The sequence below is a fragment of the Zalophus californianus genome, chromosome 4 (assembly GCF_009762305.2).
Source record: "Zalophus californianus isolate mZalCal1 chromosome 4, mZalCal1.pri.v2, whole genome shotgun sequence".
Classification (NCBI taxonomy): Eukaryota; Metazoa; Chordata; class Mammalia; order Carnivora; family Otariidae; genus Zalophus; species Zalophus californianus.
The window spans coordinates 159763764-159787586 of NC_045598.1; the positions used below are offsets into that span (position 1 = coordinate 159763764).

The following is a 23823-nucleotide window of genomic DNA, read 5'->3' on the forward strand; positions in this document are numbered from 1 at the left end:
GTAGTATTTTTTTAAAAAGATTTTATTTATTTAGTTGAGATAGAGTGAGAGAGAGAGAGAGAGAGAGAGCACAAGCAGGGGGAGTGGCAGGGAGAGGGAGAAGGAGGCTCCCCGCTGAGCAGGGAACCCGATGCAGGGCTCGATCCCAGGACCCTTGGATCACGACCTGAGCAGAAGGCAGATGCTTAACCGACTGAGCCACCCAGGCGCCCCTCACTGTAGTATTATAGATACTTTATGTTCTTCACGAATCTCCTCTGGAAAGCAGAGAGAATACCTACCTCACAGGATGTTTGTGAAAATTTACATGAAATAACCTATATAAAAGACTTAGAACAGTACCTGCCCATAGAAAGCACTCAATAGATAATATCTATTATTATTCTGTCAGAAGTTCTCATTTGACTATTACATTGGTTTATTACTCAGTATATCACCCTGTGTTGGAATGCCTTTATCCTAGTTATCTGAAACGTTACATATCGTAGAGAGTACTGCCGCTCGTCATCCTTTTTCTTCCTAGATTTTATTTCTTCCTCATTTGCCTAATGCTTAATGAACTAGAGACTATTTTATTTAACAAGCATTTTTATAAGTATTGACTATATGCCAGAGACTATCCTAAGCGTTTTACAAGTGGTGAATTTGTAGATAATTCTCACAAAACTCTTGGGTAGTTTTCACGGAACTCTATGGGAAAGAATCTTGGTCAGCCTTTGTTCAGGGGAGCAGTCACAATAAGCATTATGGCATAAAGGGTCTATTATAGGAATTAGGTCTTACACAACTGTGGGAGGAGCTGGAGACATGAAGTTCCAGAAGAAGGAATTTAAGATCAGGGAAGTCATCTGCCAATCAATCTGAGAAGTCAGGTATGTGAGGCCACTGAGTGACACCATGAAGGAGAGCTGATGGAGAGGTCTGTGTGAAGCCAGGAACTCTTTGTAGCTTCCACCTCTGTGCGTCTTCAGTCAGGTGCCTCCTGACAGACCTGAGCCTGCCATTGATCAGCAGCATTCCAAGTAGGGAAGAATTGCTGGGCAGGGGGCGAGGAAAAGCCCGGACAGACTGGAACATATGCATCTCTGTGTCTGTCCATCCTTAAATCTAACCACCATGACTTTCAGAGCTTACCATTGCTTCTCTTTCACTCTGATCTCCGGCAAGTCTCTCATTCAACCTGAGTGATCAGAACCATACAGGGATATAATGTAATTCCCACCTTAACCAGGTTGACACAGAACAGTCCAGCATATAGGCAGGTGCTATTACTATCCTTGTTTTACAAATAAGGAAATGGGGGCACAAAGACATCAAGTTAAGTTGCTCAGGTCACCCAGCTAGTGAGTGGCAGAGTCAGGTTTGGTTCCAGGCAGTCTGATTCTGATTCCAGATTGTAAGCTCTTGACTTCTGTGCCTTGCTTCCTCTGTGATAAAATAGGGCTCTATAGAAAATCTCAAAGTATTTTTTCCTTGTCTCAAGTCTCCTTGTTTCTGGCTAATCAAGAAAATTCATCACCAGGCAGTTATATAAAGGAATGGTGTGGTTCATTCTGTTCAATTTTTGTCAATGCCCCTAACACTTTAGTTTTTCTCACACATGATCTGTATTTTGCCCTTTCAAGACTCACTTTTTTTCTGAATCAGTTCTTGATTATTAACCTTCCAGCTATTTTGATTTTTTTTTAACTCTGTATCTTTTAGCAGTTGCATAGTTGAGCTCTTTTAATGATCTTTTGGATTTAATGTTCTTTGTATATACCCTTACGTCATTAATGTGTGCATGTTCCACATTCCTAAGCTTACTGCAACATCCTTAAATCAAGAACATTGCCTACTTTCCTTTATATCATCACCAAAGTATGAATAGTAGATGCTCAGAAGTACTTTTTATTATATGCCAAATAATCTTGTTGTAAATAAAGGAAATTTCATCTGAATGACTGGAAATCATGTTCATATTGAATAAAATACTTTTTTTTTCTGAAAGTTCTTTTTTTGTTATGTTAATCACCATACATTACATCATTATATATGTATGACAAAGCTATCAGGTCAGCCTCTACTGGGTTTTATTCTGGTTTTATGGCTGTCCTTGTAAAAATAGCCTCAAAAGAGAATGAAATACAATGGACAGTTTTTGGACAGAAAGAATCTCACTATTTCTCCAATATTAACAAAAATATTCCTTTCAAGTCAGTTTTCTCTTTTTCTAAGAGTATTAAAATATTCACAATAACATTTTTGGGAAACTTTTATTTTCAAAAATTAACACAAATTGGTCTTGTACTCTGATTTTATAGCCAGAGTTGGCAGATTAATTTAGTGATTGAAATACTCTCCCGTTTTAGATTAGGAAAATAAATAAGATTTAAATTTGTTGTGTTAAAGAATGAAACATCTGTAATAAAATATCTCCATAACAAGGTTCCACTCTGAATCACTCTTAGAGACAATACCATGATCCTGTTGAATGGCTTTATGACAGATAGATATAAGTAGGTATATGTTTTGGAGGATTAAATGATCCTTTTTACTTCTTAATTTTATTTAATTGCTTAGTAGCTACTCAAACATTTCAATGTGTTAGCATGTATTACGGTGAAAGTAAATTTAAGGAAGTGAAAAGCTAAAGACAGATGGAAAGGCAAACATAAATATACTTTTACTTAAAACTCTCTAGCAAATGAGAAATTTGATGATTCTGTTCTTGTCAATGAAAATTGGAAAAAACCATTCACTGTCATAAAAATAAAAGCTAACTAGAAATAACTCCTCTGCCCTTTCTATGTACTCAGAAATATGACTTAAACAAATGACTTAAAGATGAATTATTTGAGGGGGAAGGCAGTTTTTCTCTTTCTGTCCAAACTGGATAATAATTTTTTTCCGTGGAGTGCGGTAAGGTACTCTCATAAGATATAGTAATGATAGTAATGATAGTAAAATAATAACATGAAGAAACATTTACCGAATGCTTTCTTGTGCCAGGCAGTGTGCTTACCACTCATGATTACACGATAAGGTAGTTACTATTATTTCTTTACAAGTAAGGTGATTTAGGTTCCAGGAAGATAGTACTACTTGGCCAGTGAATGGCAAAGCAGGGCTTTGAGCTTCAGTGGCTGATTTCTGAGTTCAAAGTTTAAACCATAATGTTGTCCTGATAGTGTGATAACCAAGATGTAGCTGATTGCAAAAATGGCCAAATCCTTCACTTCTTCCTGGATCCACGCCCTGCGTGAGGTGACTTTTCAGCTTCTCACATCGAGAAGTGAAGTCTGTTTCCTCTTCCCTTGAATCTGAGAAGGCCTTGTGACTTGCTTCAGTCAATAGAACCCAACAGAAGTGACTTTGTTGAAGTTCAGGGGATAAGCTACAAGAGCCTTCACATGCTTCCACTCTTGGAACCCTACCCGGATGCCATGCTAGCCTTCTGGAGGGTGAGAGAATATGGTCTAGACATGCATCAGCTCAGTTGTCTCAGCCACAGACACAGGGAGGTGAGAGAGTACAAAAAAGATCAGCAAAACCAACTACCTGAGAGCTGCTGAGGAGGGAAGATGGTGAGGAGAGAAGCCATATCCAGGTATGTCTCACACGAGTATCAGTTCTTTGTTGGTGAGACAAAAAGAGACCAACCAGAATCATTCATCCACAGAATCTTGAGTGAAATAAGTGGTTGTTTCTAGTCACTACATTTCAGGATGGTTTGTTTTACAGCAATAGTTAACTGATACACGAAAAGGGTTCTTTAATGGAACAAAAAAACAATTAATAAACGCTGTATTAAAGAACTCTACACTATATATTCATATACAGTGAACTCTAAAAGACACGCAACATATTCTGAAATCAGTCTCCCGTTTCTCCTAAGGAAATAGTAAGCATCTACAGTTTGTATAGCTAGAACATACTTGGGATTTTCTTCCCTGTATCTTACACCAATCTCCTCTGGTCTTAGGTTCTGCTTGCCATACTGCTTGCTTTTATACTTATATGAGTGCTTAGTCCTACAAGAATAGCTATTGCTTCTGGCTTCCTAATCTAACTGCTGAGTTTATTTAAAAACATGTAAATTAGAAGTTTCCTTAATAGAGTTTCACTTACTTTTCAGTCAAAAATATAAGCTGTGATATTCATTTCTGGTTTGCTTATTCATATACATCAAACTGCATTTTAAAAAAAATATCAGATTATGTTTGAACAAAACCTGCACATGGATGCTTATAGCAGTTTTATTCATAATTGCCAGAACTTGGAAGCAACCAAGATGCCCTTCAGTAGGTGAATGGATAAATGAACAGTGGTACATCCAGACCATGGAATAATTGTTCAACACTAAAAAGAAATAAGCTGTCAAGCCATGGAAATACATGGAGGAAATTTAAATGCATATCACTAAGTGAAAGAAGACAATCTGAGAAGGCCACATACTGTATGATTCTAACTAAGGCACTCTGGAAAAAAACAAAACTATGAAGACAGTAAAAATTCAGTGGCTACTAGAGGTTAAGTATGGATAGGCCCAGCACAGGGGATTTTTAGGGCAGTGAAACTATTCTGAATGATACTATTAATAGTGGATAGATGTCATTATACATTTGTCTAAACACATAGAATGTACAACTGCCAAGAGTAAACCCTCATGTAAACTGTGGACTTTGGGTAATAATGATGTGTCAGTGTAGGTTCATCAACTGTAACAAATGTATCATTCTGGTGGGGGATGTTTATCCCCCCTCCGGGTTGGGGAGTGTGTGCATTTATGAGGTGAGAGGGTATATGGACACTGTATTTTCTGCTTAATTTTGCTGTGGATGTGCAACCGTTCCAAAAAATAGTCTGTTAAAAAAAGTTATCTGAAGACAATGGTTTATATAATTAACTATATTCTTCCCTTTCTCTTCTTTGTGGAAACATTTCAGAATTTTTCAAGTATATTGATATGATACATGTATACATCTGTGACATGACAAGCTTGTAACTCTCTGAAACTGATGTAATCCTGGGCAGTTTAATTCACTGTCAATGCAGTAATGCTGGGATTTGCCTAAAAGGCGAGTGATTTCTTCTTTGAATCTGAATAATTTATGCCAGAGGGGCATGAAAACTGAGTATGCATTGCTAATCAGTATTCAGTACCCAACTTATTAGAACTACTATTTGATTACTGAAAACCAATATAATATGAAAGGTATCCATTTTAATGAGCAGAGAGACTACTATAAGAAACAAGAAAGATTGATCAAAGAATTTCTTAATTTGAAGGGGCATTGGAGGTCATCTGCTTATTGAACACCTTCATTTTATAGGCGTTGGCACTGAAACTCCCAAAAGTTAGATGACGCCCCAAGATTACATAGTTAGTGATTTAGCCACTACCACTATTTATTACATTATACTTTTTTTCAGCAGTGTAAAGTTTCCAGGACACATTGTGGTGAAGAAAGGAGAATATGGTGGAGCAACTGCACATGTACAATTTGGAGAATGGATTGGCTCAGAAAAGGCTAGTGCTGAGCCTGAGTGTTTTCAATTTTGAGATCACACCAATTAAATTTACTCACAGGCAAAGGGTTTATTTTGGCCTTCTGAACAAATTCTTGCTCACCCTCAACTCAACTCAAGCACCACTGTTTGGGAAACCTCCACTGATGTCCCAGGTACTATTGACAATGTCCCCACAGTTGTAGCCATGGTTCTCAACCCTGGAGTGGTTTTACCTTTCAGGGGACACATGGTAAATGTAAGGAGACACTTTTATTGACAGGACTTGAAGTTGCTGCTAATATCTAATGGGTAGAGACCAGTGATGCTACTAAACATCCTGCAGTGCACAGGACAAGCTCCGCACAACAAAGCATTACCTGGCTAAAATGTCAGTAGTCTTGCTCTTAAGAAACCATGAACTGCGGCATTGTCTTAGGTGCTTGCCAAAACCAGAGATGGTTCTTTTCTCTGGGATAGACTTACTTTTAGTCCTTTTAAAATTAGCAATAAGATGGACATTTCAAGATATCAAGAGATATACATTAATTCATTTTTTTTACTACCCTTTCAATTTTTTAAATCAAAAACTATATTCAACCATATCCAGATATGACTCACATTAGTATCAGTTCTTTGTTGGTGAGATTTCTCTTCTTCCTCCTCCTCTTCTTTCTCCTCCTGTTTCTTTTCCTCCTCTTCTGGGTCCCCTATTCTGGAAGGTTTCTTGTCTATAACTATTTAATTTTTACTCACTGCTTCAAAGAGAGAGAGTAGGAGATAGTTTTGTTCATTTATCTTCTCTCTTTATGTGGAATATAGGGCTCTGATCAGAGCAAACTCCTATCTCTCTTGTGGCGAGTTCAGTGGGCAGGTGCTTCTCTGTTCTTGAATGACAGCTTTAATCCAGCAAATTAATTTTACATATTTTTCAGTTTTCGCTGCTCTCTGGGTAGGACGCACACAGGTATCAGTATGACTTGTTTGAGGAAAACAGTTGCAATAGGATATTCCCATTAGCTTTCCAGAAGAAAGAAAAGAACTGTGATCAGGTATTTTTGGAGGTGGATAGGCAAAGCAGGAGGGTGAAGTTGGCCCATCAAAGGCATTTAACCAAGGGATCATACAGGAAAAGATTCTGTCACTGGAGTGGTATTTATCGTGTAATATTTTACTTCCTTCTCTTGACTGTGAACCTCTTGAGCTTTTCTCTCCAGTGCCTGGTATGCTTTGGGCATATAGTAATGCTTATACTATGACTACACATGGGGGGAGTGATCATATATCACTTTTCCCCATGATTATTAGCTTTTCCAGAATCACTCTGGGAGTCAGTTTTGCAAAAGCAGAGAAATCAGGAGCATCATTGGGATTTTGAAAAAAAAAAAAGAAAAGAAAGAAAAGTAAAAAGATCATTTTACTATTGAACACAACAAAAGTCTTTTTTTGGGGAGGTAGAGCTACTTTTTCTTGTCTATAACTATTAAATTCTTGGGAAATGATTATACAGTTTGGCCTGGGAAGGAATAATTCAAATTGAGAAAACAATTTCTTTCCAAGGAAATTAAATTGTTTGATCTTCTATGAGAAATACTTGACTTTTAAATGTACTTGGTACACAAAGCCAAGGGAATTGTGAAAGTAATGAACCAGAATTTGCAACACTTAGAGAAACTTTAAGTAGAGCTCAGAGGAATTACATTCATGAAAATTAATTCACAACTTCTAGAAAATATTTAAGAATATTTGTGATTCATTCACTAGCTTTATATTGCAGAATGATATATTTGCACTGTATGAAAGGCTTAGTTACAGTTGGGCTTAATGATAGAAAAAGAATTAGGCTTTCTTTTCTTAGAATATGTAAAATAGCTATATATGATCTTTAAAATGAGTTTAGTGAATTAGATTTTTTTAATATACTTCTTAATCCTACCCCTTTCTTAAAGAGTCATCTTACAAATGTTTTGCCTCAGAGAGTATATGGGAGGGTCTCATCTCAGTAGCAAGGTGAAGAATTTCTTCTTTGATTTATTGGGATTGATTTTTTTTTTTAATGCCTACAGGAGATACATACACGCGCGCACGCACGCATGTGATCTTTTTAAAAACTATTGATAAAATGTCAACCCAAAAACTGATGATGAAATTATATAATTTCCTTTTATTTCAGTAACAATCTAAGGTCTAGTTGACTGAAAAAGTTTTGAGTTTGCATTTATGCTTGGCCTTATTAATTTCTAGAAGGAAAAAATTAATACAAAATAATTTTTTGACTGAATTACGGTTTTGGTACTCTGTAAACATCTTTCTAGCTTTGATATTCCATTTGTCAACGAAGAGAACTTGTCAGAAAAGAGAACTAAATTGATTTAGCTTGAAAGTTAAGGATCCTGTTACTTTCTTGCTTTCCTAATTAAATCCAGTGAATATTAAGTATCCTTTGTATGTGGAGTAGTGGTAGGTGTTGGCTATTAGTGACATTCTTAGAAGAAAGAAAGATGTGACTCATTATTCAATAAATCAATTCATTAGCAGAAAATCAATCCAGATTCTTTCAAAAAGAGCCCTGAGCCTTCCAAAGGGGTCTTGGCCTCCTTGAACACTGAATTTATTTCAATTTCAAGGTAATTCCTGCCAATGAGTGCTGAGCCAAATGAGGATGCAACTGTTTATACGCATAGCAAAAAGATAGTAAAAGCCTTTGACTTCAAAACCTAAACTGTGGATAAACTAATATAGGCCTGAAAAATAATAAATCATTATATGGATGACTGATATAAGCAGAAGAAGAGTGGTGGAATGTGTATAAAAACCAACTCTAAAATAAATGTCTCAGAGAAAACAGCAATAATTTCTAATGATCTATTTTGTACTAAACTCTAAGCTTCTCAGGATTTATCTATTTCTGTTGCATCTGTGGCCTCAAGAAATGATTGTCTGATTATATGTGTCTTCCAAAAACGATTCATTTGTTCAGAAATACTTATTCATCTACTTCTTCACTCCTTTATTCATTTAATAAATTGTTATTGAGCATCTACTAGGTATTAGGTACTAAGTTAGTTGCTGAGATTATTGCAGCAAATAAGACCTACACTGTTTTTGCCCTTATACAATTAATTACAAAAATGAGTGTTTAATTATATTTGAGAGGAAGGAAAAGTATCTTATGAGATGGGAATGATTTATAGGGAAATTTGAACTAATGTTCAGAAGAGAGGTTTCTCTGTGAAAATGGTGTTTAAGCTGAAACCTCCATGTGTGCAAACTTCCTGGGTTGGGGAAGGGCTGATGTCATCAAGGATGATACAGAGGGAGGGAAGAGAGTGCCTTGGCATGAGGCAAGGCAGGATCTTGTGTAGCACTTTAGGTCAGGTTAAACATGTAGATTTTTATCCAGTGGATACCCATTATGTACTATACTGTGAAGGCTCAAAAGAGTGAAAGACATATCCAGCTCATTCAAGAAGCTCTTAGTATCATAAGGGAGACATATAAATGATGCTTTTTTTCCCATATGAAATTTCTGCAGGAGAGGTTTCTTTACTCTCCATTTTATCCCCTGTCCCTAATGCAGTAGATTTGTACTCAGTAGTAAATATATGTTGGTTGTGTATTTCTTTATAAATATTCATAATGCAATAGTAAGGCTTTACTTATCCAGGGTCCTTGATTTCTGTACAACTCTTTGAATCTTAGAACTCTGGCCTTTTAGCATCCAGAGAGTTTAAGCCTTCAGGCTACTTTGCCTTTGATCCTTTATGATTAAAATATATCCTCTTAGATATAGTGACACCCAAGGGGCCTGTTCCATGTTCCGGACAGCAAAAGTGCTGGACTATAAAAGACATTGAGCATACAACATATTACAGTAGCATCATAGGAAGTGAACACTTTAAACTGCTTAGGACCTCGTCATGACCCTGCTACTCACTAGCTCTGTGATGTTTTAATTTTCTTACCCTCAGTTTCTCAGCAATAAAATGGAGAGAAACATAGAACCTACTTAACAGGATTATTGTGAGGATTGAATGTGAAAATGCCTGTAAAGGTTTTTTTTTTTTTTTAAGATTTTATTTATTTATTTTAGAGAGAGAGAGGGAAGGAGAGAGCGTCAGCAGGGTGAAGGGCAGAAGGGGAGGGAGAGTAAGAGGGGAAGAGTCCCAAGTGGACTCCACGCTGAGCATGGAGCCCGGATGCGGGGCTCTACCCCAGGACCCTGAAATCATCACCTGAGTGAAACCAAGAGCCAGAGGCTCAATCAGCTGAGTCACCCAGGGGCCTCCCTATAAAGTTATTATTATATTTCCAATACATATTCATATTAAACACTTAAAAATGTTATGTGGTTTTTTATTATTGTTGTTACTAAGTTGCCCTCACAATTCTTGTGAGATACTAGTAGTGCTAGCATTTGAGCTCAGGTTTTTTTCTGACAACTTCCACTGTTGACTGTTACCAGGCTGTCCCAGGGTTTTTGTGTCTCTCAGGAAATTTCCTCAGCCATATCCAGTAGCATAAAAATCAATCCTCAGAATCCCAATAGGCAACCTATCCTTCAAATGCTGGGATGGGGAAAATTGGCCCTGAGAAAATTGGCCCCAAAAGCGAGCTACATCTCCTGTCTCAGACCGAGCTGTAAATATGAATGCTTTTTAAGGTCTAACTTTGGAAACGATCACCAGACATCTTTAAAATTGTCACCATACATAACAGTGTGCCGCTTTTAACATCAAGAACCAAACAGACCTTTGGGCTGTGAGCAATTCTTACATAAATGTTTTTTATCAATTTCCATAACCTAATTTATTTTGGCAGGGAAAATTCCTGAACAAATATAATCATTTTTCAAGGTGAAGTGCACAGGGAGTCAGGAGCTTTTAGGCCAGAACTGTGACCTGAAGTAGAATTATCTTAATGATCGAGTCAGGCAATGTGCACCTCTATTTTTCTTGGTTAACTGAGGAGATTGAACTATAATTCTTAAGTGTATTTGGGGTGATTTCTCTTTTGGTGTTTTTCTATATTTTCCAAAAGCTTTATAATAGATACATGTTATTTATGTAATCAGATGAAACATTTAACTTTAAAAAAGATGTATATTTCATTGAAGAATGATGTTTATATTTCTTCTATAATCCTATTTGTTTTTATTTTCCTATAAAGGGAACACTCATGCTCAACATGTTATAGAAATTTAGTGATAGATGTTAACTTGCTGTTCTAAAATCTATTTTTGATAAATACCATATGAGTTTCCATTGCTTGCCAGGGAATCCATTTGGTTGTCTATAACTGACTTAGAACATTTTTTGGCAAATAACTGAAGAAAAATTTGTTTTAGACAAGGCTCAGCTTTGCCTTCATTTAAAGCTTTTAAAAATGTATGCCTTATTTTTCTAGAGTTGTTACTGATCTGCTATATTCATCATATTCAGAGCCTGTTTTTAGTATGTTTATTCTATGATAATATTTGGTTTTGGCTTTGATTTTGATCTAACACTACTTTTGAATATGTGGCCATTTGATATTGGTCCAAAACATGTATTCAGTACGTATGTGGGTACCTGACCCTAGGAATTCTATTGTACTCCCTATGCACTCCTCTCAGAATTAACTAACCCTTCCAGTACTGCCTGTGATTTATTAATGTATGCACTAATATTTTTAGAAAGACATCAATCTATCAAGCTTAAGACTCTAAAATCTTTAGAATTTTATAGTATCCTGGATATAATTAGTGAAATTGAATAAGAGCTAATCAAGACAAATTTTCAGTAACACTGAAAAGACTTTTTAACCGGTTGGTTAAAGGTCAGTAATTAGATTTGAACTCCATGCTATCAGGAAAACACTCTTAATTGGATGTTTCCTAGTTTTTAAAGCAGACCCAGTTCTCAGTGTATATGGTGGTTAGCATATTGTAAATAAGGAAATAGAGTTAAAATACAGCTAATGCTATATCTACTTTTAATTGAATAGCTTATAATAGTTTTGTCATTTGTACTGCAATGTCCTTTCTTTTCTCTTTAACCAATAATATTTTTTAGTCCTAATAAGGAGCTAAGGAGCTATGCTAAATTTCTGAACTTTATAAACGAATTTATGTTATTTGGGATTTTTCTTTCTGGCATTAATTTTTTTTTTTTTTTGGTGTTTGGTTTGTAAATGTGCTATCAGTGATTTAGCATTGATGAAAGGACAAATGTTTCCTATGTGACAAGTGCCAAGAGATCATGCATGACTCCCAGGTGACACAGTTGGAGTGTTTTCTGTCATATGTAATTCAAAGAGAAAAGAGACCATGTTGAACTGGAGAACTCAGGACAAAGGAAACCAGTGGGTATTGATTTTCTATCATGTGCCAGACACTATGACAGGATCAGTACATGTGTGATCTCATCTAACATACTCAAGGTCAATAGCAAACAGAAAAAAATTAGAATTCAGAATCAAATCCTTCTCACCCAAACTTGATATTTTCCTCACTCATACCACTTAAATTCTTTAATAGGATATTTTTGAGATATATCAGGAAAGCTTGGTAAGTATTAGGCACATAGGGAGATGGTCTATTAGAGGAGGTCATCGAGGGTACATGACCACCAGTTGACCCATGAGCTGGACCTGGGCAGTTGGAAGGTCCTCAACCTCTCCCCTGTCCTTGGAGTGTGAATTCCACTTACCTTCTCCATGCTAGAAGCTTTCCCCAGGGTACAACTCTGAGATAGAAATGTGTTGCTGAGACCTTCTGGATAGTATGTGTGACTGAACCTAGTTAAGGCTTCTTATAAACTTTCGCGATTCTGGTGGGCAGGAGCAGAGATCTACTCATCTTGCAGCTGTCCAAGACAAGCCTCATAGCTAAGTTGCCTTGCTTATTCAACCTACCACCTACCAGTCTGGAGTGGTATGCCTCTTTCTTTGGGCTCTCCCTGAGCTCTGTATATGGAGACCTATTTCACATTTCACTTGGGAAGCTCCTGAGGTGGCAAACCAACAGATGGGTGGGGATGGGATATTAAAAATGGGAAGCACAAAGAAAATTCTGGTCAGAACCACATGGGTAAAGGATGGATATCAGAAAGGGTGTTAGAGCAACATGAAGTAGTTTAGACTACTACCAGATCGGAACAGCCTTTGGTGGGGTGGTGAGAATACAGACTGAAGAGGAAGGTTAGCAACATATTGTAAAGGACTTTTAAATGCCAAGATAAGGAGTATGGACTTAATTAGGAAAGCAGCAGGGAGCCACTGAAGGTTTTGTGTAGAGGAGCAATATGATTATCACTGACAGCAGTCTTAATAAGGCTTAATAAATTGGACAGTTTATAACCTTAGGCCAACTGCTGAGCAGAAGCCAAAAGCTGTGCTGCAGAATTAGCAAACCAATTACCGTGAGGAATGATGGCCTGGATTTAATCTGAGTCATCCTTTATAACAGAGTAGAAACTCCTGGAAATATGAACAAATATGTGAAGTGACAGGTGACGTGTCTTCTCAGAACTGACTTCCTGTATTTGACTCCCCAGTGGCACACGGTTAAAATGCCTTACCATAATTTACTTTTCACCACGTTTAAAACCTCTCTTCTTTGTCAATATTCATTGTATTTTTATGGTTTTTCAGTAGGCCTAAAACCAATTGCCAACTGTCTCATTACTTGCCAAGAGGGAAGACATCATTATGTTATCTGCAGTTTGATTTAATAGCTGATGTTGACTACAGGACAACATTGAAATTTCAGTTCTAGTAACCAAGATTTTTTTTTTTTTTAATTTAGAGAGTAGGCTACATAAGAACCTATAATTTCCTTTATCTTTTGATTATTTTAAAAGACGTGTGTGTGCGCGCGCGTGCGTGTGCACAGGCATGCAGGGGCAACAACGGAGAGCAAGAGAGAAAGTATGCATATGTGTATGTAGAGGAAGCAATAGATATTTATCATATTGCTTCCTTCTGGGGAATAGTTCCTGGCAAAAAAAAAAAAATGCATAATTAAGTTTCTTATGCAACACGTTCTCTTTCGTACATTCTGGTGATTAGTTCTCCTCTCACCTTACCACTTCCATAGTCAGAAATTTTTGCCCCCTTGTCAGAATTCCAATATCATTTTGAATTTAGGTAATTTTACTTGTTATCTCATGTAAGTTTTTTGTCTTTTTCCCCTTACTAGATTGTACATCCCTGGAAGACCTGTTTCTACATTTGGAGTATAGTGTGGTACCTGGCTCAGTGTGTTATCTTCAAATAGTTACTCCATAACTTTGAAGTTTTCCTTTCTTAGAACAACCTTGCTTGGGCTTCCATTCACTCAACAGATGTTGAGAAACTCCTAAATATTTTGCCAGGTAAACAGAACACAGGCCCCTCTCTTAAAAAATTTATAGACAGGGGCGCCTGGCTAACTCAGTCAGTAGAGCATGCGACTGTTGATCTCAGGGTGATGAGTTCAGACCCCACATTGGGCATGGAGCCTACTGGAAAAAAAAACAAAAAACAAAAAACAAAAAACAAGCTTATAGACAATCATATAATTACAATATAATCTAAAAGTGTTGTGATTGGTGTAGGTATAGTGTGGAGGCAACCACAAGGTTAGAGAATGTCTTATTAGAGGAGATGACCTTTTATCCGAGTTGTAATATATTTTAAAAAAGGAAAAATGTAAAGATGAGAAAGCAGGAGAGATGGCTATAACAGAATATACATGGACCTGAGCGTAGGAGAGAATGGTGACATCAGATTGCTGCTAATTTAGGACAAACTGATGTGAGGACTGGTCATTTATAAAGCTGGAGCAGATCCTGAAGGTATTTTTGTTAACACACTATCAGATGTCACTAAGATTTCTTTATTACAATTTAAAGTTACAATTGAAAACTAATTGGATGCTAAGTTCTTTTTTTTAATAGATTCTTTTTTCTAAAGATTTTATTTATTTATTTGACAGAGAGAGCACAAGCAGGGGGAGTGGCAGGCAGAGGGAGAAGCAGGCTCCCCGCAAAGTAGGGGGAGCCTGATGTGGGACTCGATCCCAGGACCCTGGGATCATGACCTGAGCCGAAGGCAGTTGCTTAACCAACTGAGCCACCCAGGTGCCCTGGATGCTAAATTCTTGACAAGGTGGTCAGTTAGTGTGATTTCCATTGCCATTTCTTTGAAAGAAAAAAGGTTGTTTGGTTAAAAATAGTTTTGTCATTTTAGACTTTACAGGCACATTTAGAATACATTGGGAATTAGGATTCTAGTATCTTTTAAGAAGGATAATAATAGTACCTACTTTTAAGGTTATAAATTTTCAGTGAGATAATGCAAACAAAGTGATTAGCATAGTGCATGGCACACATAGGACCCAGTGCATTAAGGATTGCACAAGGGATGGTGCGAACGCTCTCTTACAGCCTAGTCCTTCTGGTCTGCTATTTTTAAAGTAATGTTTGCACCTTGGGACAAAGTGCTGCTTGTATAGCTACTTCTGATCTCCAGATTTAAACCAAAAATAGCAGCTTTTGAAGATTTTATTTTATTGAGTGACTTGGACATTTGAGGCTGGTGAGATTTGATAGGGGCCGTTGCTCAGGATTTATCAGGTTTTCTCTTAACTTAAAATGTTCATTAACATTACAAAGAAACCAGATTGATGCGTAGGAAGGAAGAGTGTTATAAAAAGACTTATAGGAATATTACGCCTCAAATAGATTTTCTCTGTGCCTAATGCATCCTTTTTCATGTCTTAATATGTATGTTTTGAACTATCAAGTTTCATCTCTGCCTTATATCAGCTGTGTGACTGCATCTGAAAAATGGCAATAATAGTATCTATGTCATAAGACCATTGGAGGGTTATACAATAATTCACATAATGTACCTAACATGGTGGCTGTCAGGTACCGAATGTTCCATTGGTCTTAGCATTTGGAACTCTACTACTATGTAAATATGACAGGACTGTGCAAGTAAGACAATTTGTGCAAATCAGAGAGAATGCACACTTCTTAAAATTTTAGATTTATCACTCAGATCTGAGTAAGGCTGATTACAGTATGTTATGTATAGTCCTGTTCTGAGGAACTAATTATTTCTCACCTTAGACTTTGAGCCTGAGGAAATTCATTCATTTCAAGTGTGATCAGAAAACACCTAATAGTCTAAGTAAATTTCAAATGTGTCTTAAGGCAGTAGATTCATTTATCAAAATTTCTTTTCCTAATATAGCTACAAACACTATTACTGTTCACAGAAAAACCTTTTAGTTTCCTAAGCAGCCAAATTTTGTGATGAAAACAAGGACTGCTAGGAGTTCCACCTTTTACCGTTTCATATCAATGTTCTTGTAGTGTCTTTACACCTATGAAATATGTGTGGTTCAGTCAGACTCCCAACCGGAAACAGATGGCATACTCAAAATGAGCAACTTGAAGAGAGTTTAATAAAAGGATGACTGACAAAGGGTTGACCAAAGTGTAGGAAATTACAAGGGAGAGCATAGTTACCTCAAGGGACTAGGGACAACAGTGGTGATGAGTGGGTCCTTGACTCCTCCTAGGCATGAAGTGGCTAGGAATGGCAGAGGACAGAGGGCTTGGGGAAAGGGCTGCTTCACTGAAGCTGGGGTCTTCTCAGGGATGCAGCTGTCCACTCAGGATCAAGTGGCCAGAGGTACTCAGGAAAATCCTAAATTTCAACTTTTGATAAAAATACCAGGTTATAGAATGTGATTACAAGAAAGTTAAAAAAAAAAAAGACATTAAATCAATCAAGAGCAGGTTCATTTGGGGCTGTGAAGTCTACAAATTTGGGATTTCATAATCTTTAATTTTTATTTTATCTTGTAAATGAACTACTCAATATATAATATTTGCATAAAAATAAGATATACATGATTCATTTGAAAGTATACTAATATGGTCATCTACTCTCACCACTTTTCCATATATTTAATGCTCTTCTGTATCTTATAATGTCTCTGTTATTTCCTGGCCCTTTGTTCACAACAAAATATCTGATCTTTTGAAATGGTGCCGAAGTTCTTTTCTGTTGATGGTGGTTGTTTGGAATGCTTTAAGAAAAATAACAGTAGTAGAGGTTAGTAAATAGTGTTTATCCTTGCTATGGAGGAAAGTTCAGCAGCCATTGAAAATCATGCTGTTAACCTATTTATTTTTGGAAGAGGAATAGATATCCACAACAACTGGAAAAAAAACAGGTTGCAAAATAGCATATACTTAGGTTGATAGGTAGGTGTGTGATTTTAAATGTATAGATACGTACATAAGTGTATATGTATTGTATGCATATATCCATAAAGATATCTAGAAGAGTCACCCAGATGTTGACAGTGGTTATCTCTGGGTGATGGAATTCATAGTCATTGTTTTACTTCATACTTTTTGTATAATTAAAAAAATATAAAATGAACATGTATTATATTAGTCCTCAGAACATAAATCCTTTTGAGTTTTGGAAAAATGTGATACCCAAACTCATAACCATTAAAAATATAGTACCATTATCAGGAAAATGTAATAAATAAAATATTCCACTCCTATATTTATCACCAAAGACACTGCTGACTCCATTGACATTGGTTGCATTTATTTATTCATGACATATTTGCATGTGATGTTTTGAGAAAGGGAAGCACAGAAGCTTTGTGATGAGTGGTGAACTATGACTTCAGTCACTCTGAGAGCTCTGGATGAGAAAATATATCTTATCTTGACCAAGCATCTTCATTTATCAGAACTCACATTGACGTGAAAGGATGCATTCCTTCAGTCTCCTAACACTGTGGGGAGGCAGGTGCATTGCAGGCTATCGCTTGTCCTCTGTTTGCTCGTAGACAACTTCGAAGCGTCAGGTGGTGTATTGATTGGCTTCATCAATGTCACATGATGAGTCTGTCTGAAGATCTTCCAAGTACATCTCAGTCCCTGGAGTCTGCATCCAGTCAATAGACTGTTGGCTCAAAAGCTAAATAGATGACAGACGAACTCATTATATGGCAGAGGCATGGGGAGCTGAAATCCATGGGGCAAATCTGTAGGGCCTCTGAAGAGACTTGTTCTTCTCCATCATGTCCCACTCCCTCTGTGGATCCCTCAGCCCTGCTGTCTGTCTAGATTGCTTCATTGTTGGGGGGACAACGTCTTAGCCATGCTCTAGTTCTTTGTTTCTTATTTGGGCAGTAAGGCAATGAATTTTCTAAATAACCTGAACTTTTTATTTGCCAGTCCAACTGCAATAGTCTGAACTGAAAGATTAATTTCATTTTATGGGATTAGACATAACTTGAAACATGATGGAAATCAGTATGCAAATCAGACTTTACACTAAGCTCTTATTTTTTTCTAGAAATAATACAACTCATCTGGATAAACATGTACACAGTATTCCAACCCTTCTTTAAAGGGTTATAACTGAGCTCTCAGAAAGTCAGTAGCCTATGATACTTAACACTCTGGGGCAGAAAAGAAGGAAAACATTTTTGTGTGAAGGGGAGAAAAATCACTTGTGTTTTAAAAATACCTTTAAATATTGAATGTATATGGACTTGGCAGAATGATGTAGGGGGAAAAGAAAAATTTATATATGGTAGCATTAAGAGAGGAATTTAATATATAAGAAAGCCATTCTGAAGCAAATTTGACAGTTTTAAATTACTTTCCTTTTAAAGATATAGCACCTTGTAAAATTGATTATGAAATGGAGGTCATATATCTTTATTTGTTAATTTGTAGAACTTATGTTTTAACATTTATCTTTACTCTCTAAAGTCATGAAGAATATATCTTTCTTATCAGTTTCCTTATATCTGAAAAATAAATGTGTCATTCCTTACTGTTTCACTGATGGATCATTTTAGTTTAAGTTTAGTTCCAATAAAGAAGTTATTTTAGAGTTTATGTGAAAAAGTAAATTAGCTGCATTTTAAAATCACTGTAAACCATTAATATGTGCAATCTCTTATAAAAATCACATACTCCTAAATCTTTATACTCATTAAAATAATTATGTTTACTGGTATTTGGTAGTAAAAATAGTTTATATGTAATATAGCTTGAAGTATTAGTAAGATACCACACCATAACTGGTATGGCCAGTGAAGGTATTAATATTTGAGAAGTGTTCTCAAGTCAAAGAGCCTGTGTTCTATTTTCCCAATGCAATTGTTCTATACAGAAACCATGCTTTAAAAAAAAATCACTATACAGTTACTACATTTATTTTTCAGTTTACCTTAACTGAATACTAGTAATTTTTTTTACTTTATTAAAATACTGAGTTTATTTCACATGTATATTTTTGTCTCCCCACCATTTCCATTTGTCTGACCACCACTACTACTGTGTCCTATCATAACATTCCATACATACTTAAAACCAAGCAAAGGGTGGAGTTCCATCTTTAACAGGCATTTTGTACAACACATTCTTGGCAATGGAACCTGGACAACATTTATCAGGCACAGTAGGGAAAGTTCTCACTCTGCATTATAAAAAGGACAGCCGGATATCAACTGTTACAGAAATGAAATAAGACGGAAAATTTTAACAAACTGTTTAAACTATTTTCTTACGAGACTTCCTCCACTGCCAGAGATCTTGAATAGCCTCTTGGTTAGTCATCTAGAAGAATTCTTCACATAACTGATGAACTTGGCTTCCACTTTCGGAAGAGAACCACCTTTTTCTATATTTGCTTGCATTTTTGCTTTAATATCTTCTACAGAACTAGGTCCTTTCAGTTTTTGGGAGTCTCTTCCTGTTTTTTGAAAGATTCTTGACCTTTTGTTTTTGGTGTTGATGGTTTTGAGTCTTTCCATTCTGGTTTGATTTTTGTGCATTTTTGGCTGGAGTATCTCATATAGATTTCTTTACTGGAGCCTTTTCTTCAGCTTGCTCATCATCAGAATCATCATCATCATATTCATCAGCAGCAAGTTTTTACTTTTTTCTGTGGAACCTTGCTACCACTTCCGGGGCAAAACGCTTTCCAGATAAACTAAGGTGGTTCACGTCCTCTTCCTCTTCATCTTCTGACTCTGCATCTTCCTCCAAAGCTACTCAGTGCTGTCCGCTAATATGCGTAGGCCCTGAACCACATTTCAACCATAAGACCACAGGTGGGTTATTTCAAAGCCCCCAAGGGAAACTGTTGGCTGTACAGACATTTTCAAAGTTGCCAGTGTGACTTTAATTGGACTGCCTTCATAATTCATTGCCTCTGCTTCAACAATGTGCAATTCATCCTTTGCACCAGCTCCTAAACTGACCGTTCCTAAAGATAGCTGGTGCTCATTTTCATCATTATCCACCTTAAAGTGATAATCCTTGTCAGCCTTTAGTTCACAACCAAAAAGATAGTTCTGGGGTCTCAGGGGGCTCATGTCCATATCCATCGAATCTTCCATGGGGTGGTGGCACACACTTACGTGGGAGAGAAGGTGGACAGAGATAAACCACTACTGTTCCACAGAACAGCTGCGCAGGATGGAATCACACAAGGGAAAGGGATACTAGTAATTTTTAAAAATACTTAAAATCTCATCAGATTTAGAAGAGAAGAGTGACACCTTGCCAATGAATTGGTCTTCATTCCTGAAGAGATGACCCATCATGAAAGCCACAGTATGAGGAACTCTTGCTAAATAAGAAAATTACCCTATGTAAACAGAAGCAAGATCAGTGGTCTCAACTTTTTTGAGAGTACATACCTATCAATAAAATATGTGCCTCCAATACATGTTTGTATATGTTAATGAATTATGTATATGAATTACTATAATGTATTCTATACGTGATAAAACATATTCCCAAAATAGAATTATTAACATAAATAGAAACATTAACATCTTTCATACCACTTCCAAATAGATGATTTTGTGGAATACCAGGTATACCCTGCCCCATACACACATACACACTGTTGAAAACATGAGTGTAGAATTCCCATCTTCCCTGGACCTCTTAAAATAGTTCTGAGTCATATAATTGGAAGTCCCAATTGGAAAACTCAGATTTTTTTTTTAACCTATTTAAAGTGTATTAGTCATCTATCACCAAAATATAAGATGCAGTGACCCTCACAAAACACAGTGGTTTAAAACAATAAGCCTTTATTATTATTCACATGCCTATAGATCAGCTGGATGGTTGTGGGCTCAACTGGGCTCACTCTCTGTGGTTAGTTGTTGGGGGGGCAGTTTTGCTGATCTTGGATGGGTTCTCTTACATGGCTCACTGGGGACTGGTTCAGGATTACCTCAGCTGGGACATCTCGGCTCCTTTCTACATGTTTGTCTCTCAGATTCCTTGGGAAGGCTAGACTGGGTAGGTTCTCACCGAGATCTCAGAGAAATAAGATTAGAAACATAAATGACCGAATGCTCTTTCATGCCTCTGCTTTTATCAAGTTTGCTTCTATTTGGCCAAAGCAAAGCAAGTCACTTGACTGAGCTCAGTCAGATTGGGAGGGGAACACAAATGTAAAGAGGAAAAACCATGAATATGAGAGGCCAGTAATTAGGACCATTAATGCAATCAATCTACAATATCAAGAAAGTCTCTTCTCCATTAAATATATGCAAATGGACTGATAATTTCCAGTTAGCTATAAGAGCTACCAGCCAATTATACCTCAGTGTTCTGATTATTTAGGGTAGTTCTCTGGCTATAGAGGCTATAGATGTTTAATTTTTTTTTTTTAATAATTCAGCTCATTGGAAGTTTAAGTTAAATGTTAAAATTGTATTCCCAAAGGGTTTTGTCATCACTGACTTAGGTTGTCTGGGCTCCAAGGATGCAATAAAGGTACAATTGTGACTGTCATAATCATGCGTACATTGGTCCCCATGTGGATACTGCTAAGTCTACACAGAACACTGTGAAGTAGAGAAAGTAAGCCTCCTTTCATGAAGCATTGGCCTAAAATTAAAGAAGAAATGCAATAGAATTCTATAATTTAAGTTAGAAATTGATAATTCCAAGAAGAAGACACAGTATCCTGTGTCCTGTAGTATATTTTACACAATACATTATTTAAAGAACAAATACTGCCAAAGTGGGGGGGGGGAGAGCACCTCTTTTTAAAAAACAAAAATTCTGAATGATCACTTTGTGTCTATTTTTGAGGTAATTTATAAATGTCCCAAATTCTGTGTTACCATCTTAGAAAAAATTGTTCATTTTTTTTTTTAAAGTGAATATACAATTTATTTAACATTCAAACTTCATTAAGACATGTGCAATATGGCAATTTTACTGGGATTTAACCCTACCTAGGATATGATTGCTTGCTGGGGCTTAGCAACAGGGTCCAGTTCACACTTAGCACTAATTAAATACGTTATTGAATAAATACAATACCAAACAAAATGCATTCAAATGCTTTCTAAAAAAAAAAATCAATTTTAAAGGCCTTTCTATTCAGGCTAATGACAAACACAATAAAGGCAGATATGCTAGTTTAACATAATTGGCTGATTTTATACAGCACTTATATCTTTTAGTCCACAAGTATATTATTAAATGATAGAGAACATCTAATACAACCATTTCTACAGAACTAGGAAATAAATTTCTAAGAAAGAAAGATTTTACAGACCCCATCTTTTATACCCAACCCCAACAGTCTAACTCTAAAGAGAATAAAGCCAATGCCTTTCCTCACAAGAGCTCACAACTAAAGTCGCTTTGCTATCAAAATCTGTATTTCTGATCCGTTATGAGCATTGAGACAAGATTCAAATATTCCCAAAGAAAGAAGCACAATGCACGTTGTGATCGCCTATTCAGCAACAGCGAGCACTGCATTCAAAACTATCTCATCCCAGGAATTAAATAAGGTCAGCCACATTCATTGGCATTTCCTCCACTGTAGTATTGTAGAAAGTCTCAATGTCACGAAGAATCCTCTTGTCTTCTTCAGTAACAAAGTTTATAGCCACACCTTTCCTCGCAAATCGACCCCCTCTGCCAATTCTGTGAATACAGTTTTCACGATTGGTAGGTAGATCATAGTTTATAACCAATGACACTTGTTGCACATCAATCCCACGAGCCAACAAGTCAGTAGTGATCAAAACACGGCTTGACCCTGATCGGAATTCCCTCATGATAACATCTCTTTCCTTCTGGTCCATGTCACCATGCAGAGCAGAAACTGTGAAGTCCCTGGCATGCATTTTCTCAGTGAGCCAGTCCGCCTTGTGCCTTGTATTGAGAAAAATAACAGCTTGAGTAATCGTCAGTGTCTCGTACAAGTCACAAAGTGTATCCAACTTCCATTCCTCTCTTTCAACATTAATATAAAACTGTTTGATTCCTTCAAGGGTCAATTCTTCCTTTTTCACCAGAATTCGAATTGGATCTCTCATGAATTTTTTGGTCACTTCCAACACATCAGTTGGCATTGTGGCAGAAAGCAACACAACCTGAATACTCGTATTTAATTTTTGGAAAATCTCATAGATTTGATCCTTAAACCCTCGGCTCAACATTTCATCTGCTTCATCCAAAACAAACATTTCGATCCATTTTGGAGAAAGATATCTTCTGTTTAACATATCAAATACTCTCCCTGGTGTACCAACAACAATGTGTGGTGCTTCAGCCTGCAGTTTTTGCATTTCATTCCGAACATTGGTTCTACCAATGCAGGCATGACAAGTTGCTCCCATATAGTCTCCCAAGTGCCAGAATTACCTTTTGGATCTGTTGAGCCAGTTCTCTGGTGGGGGCCAATACTAGTGCTTGGGTCTTCTTGAACTCAATCTCCAACTGTTGCAGGATGGAAATAGCAAATGTGGCTGTCTTGCCAGTACCTGACTGAGCTTGAGCAATCACATCATACCCTTTAATACAAGGAATAATAGCTCTCTGTTGAATAGCTGAAGGCTTCTCAAAACCACAAGCAGAAGAAGAGACTCCTTTAAATTCATATCGTCAAAGTTATCAACAATCTCATTCCAGTTGCTCTCGATGACACCATCAGGGTCCATTCCCTCTGGGCCTCCATGTTCTCTCTTATAATCCGCGGAGCCACCAGACATGATTTGAAGACCCACTCAGCGCCCAACTGGAAAAGCAAAATTGTTCATTTAAAGCATTTTAAAATACTCAAAAGACTAAGAGTAATAACATCTTCATCTTAAGTCACATTATGTAATTTTCTGTGTTTTCTAGATGTACTGGTTCAAATAAAGAGCTGAAGGACTTTTCAGAATGCATATTCACCCTTATAGCATTAACTATCATTTCTGGAATGCTCATTTTTTGCCATTTTAGAGCATTCATTTAGTACTCATAACTCTGTAGCTAAGTTTAT

General features: G+C 36.7%; 2 protein-coding genes and 1 pseudogene across 4 annotated transcripts in view; 1 reads left to right on the top strand and 2 right to left on the bottom strand.

Annotated features, from left to right (window-relative positions):
• OXR1 (oxidation resistance 1) overlaps positions 1 to 23823 on the top strand; it is a 455727-nt gene that overhangs the window by 121738 nt on the left and 310166 nt on the right. The window lies entirely within an intron of this gene.
• On the bottom strand, positions 19012 to 19909 carry LOC113912443 (annotated as a pseudogene).
• On the bottom strand, positions 21683 to 23559 carry LOC113912441 (eukaryotic initiation factor 4A-II-like). The gene is given in 3 exon segments (XM_035727399.1): positions 21683 to 23188; positions 23190 to 23416; positions 23419 to 23559. Coding segments are annotated over 3 exon segments (1212 nt in total). The 5' UTR covers positions 23549 to 23559; the 3' UTR covers positions 21683 to 22333.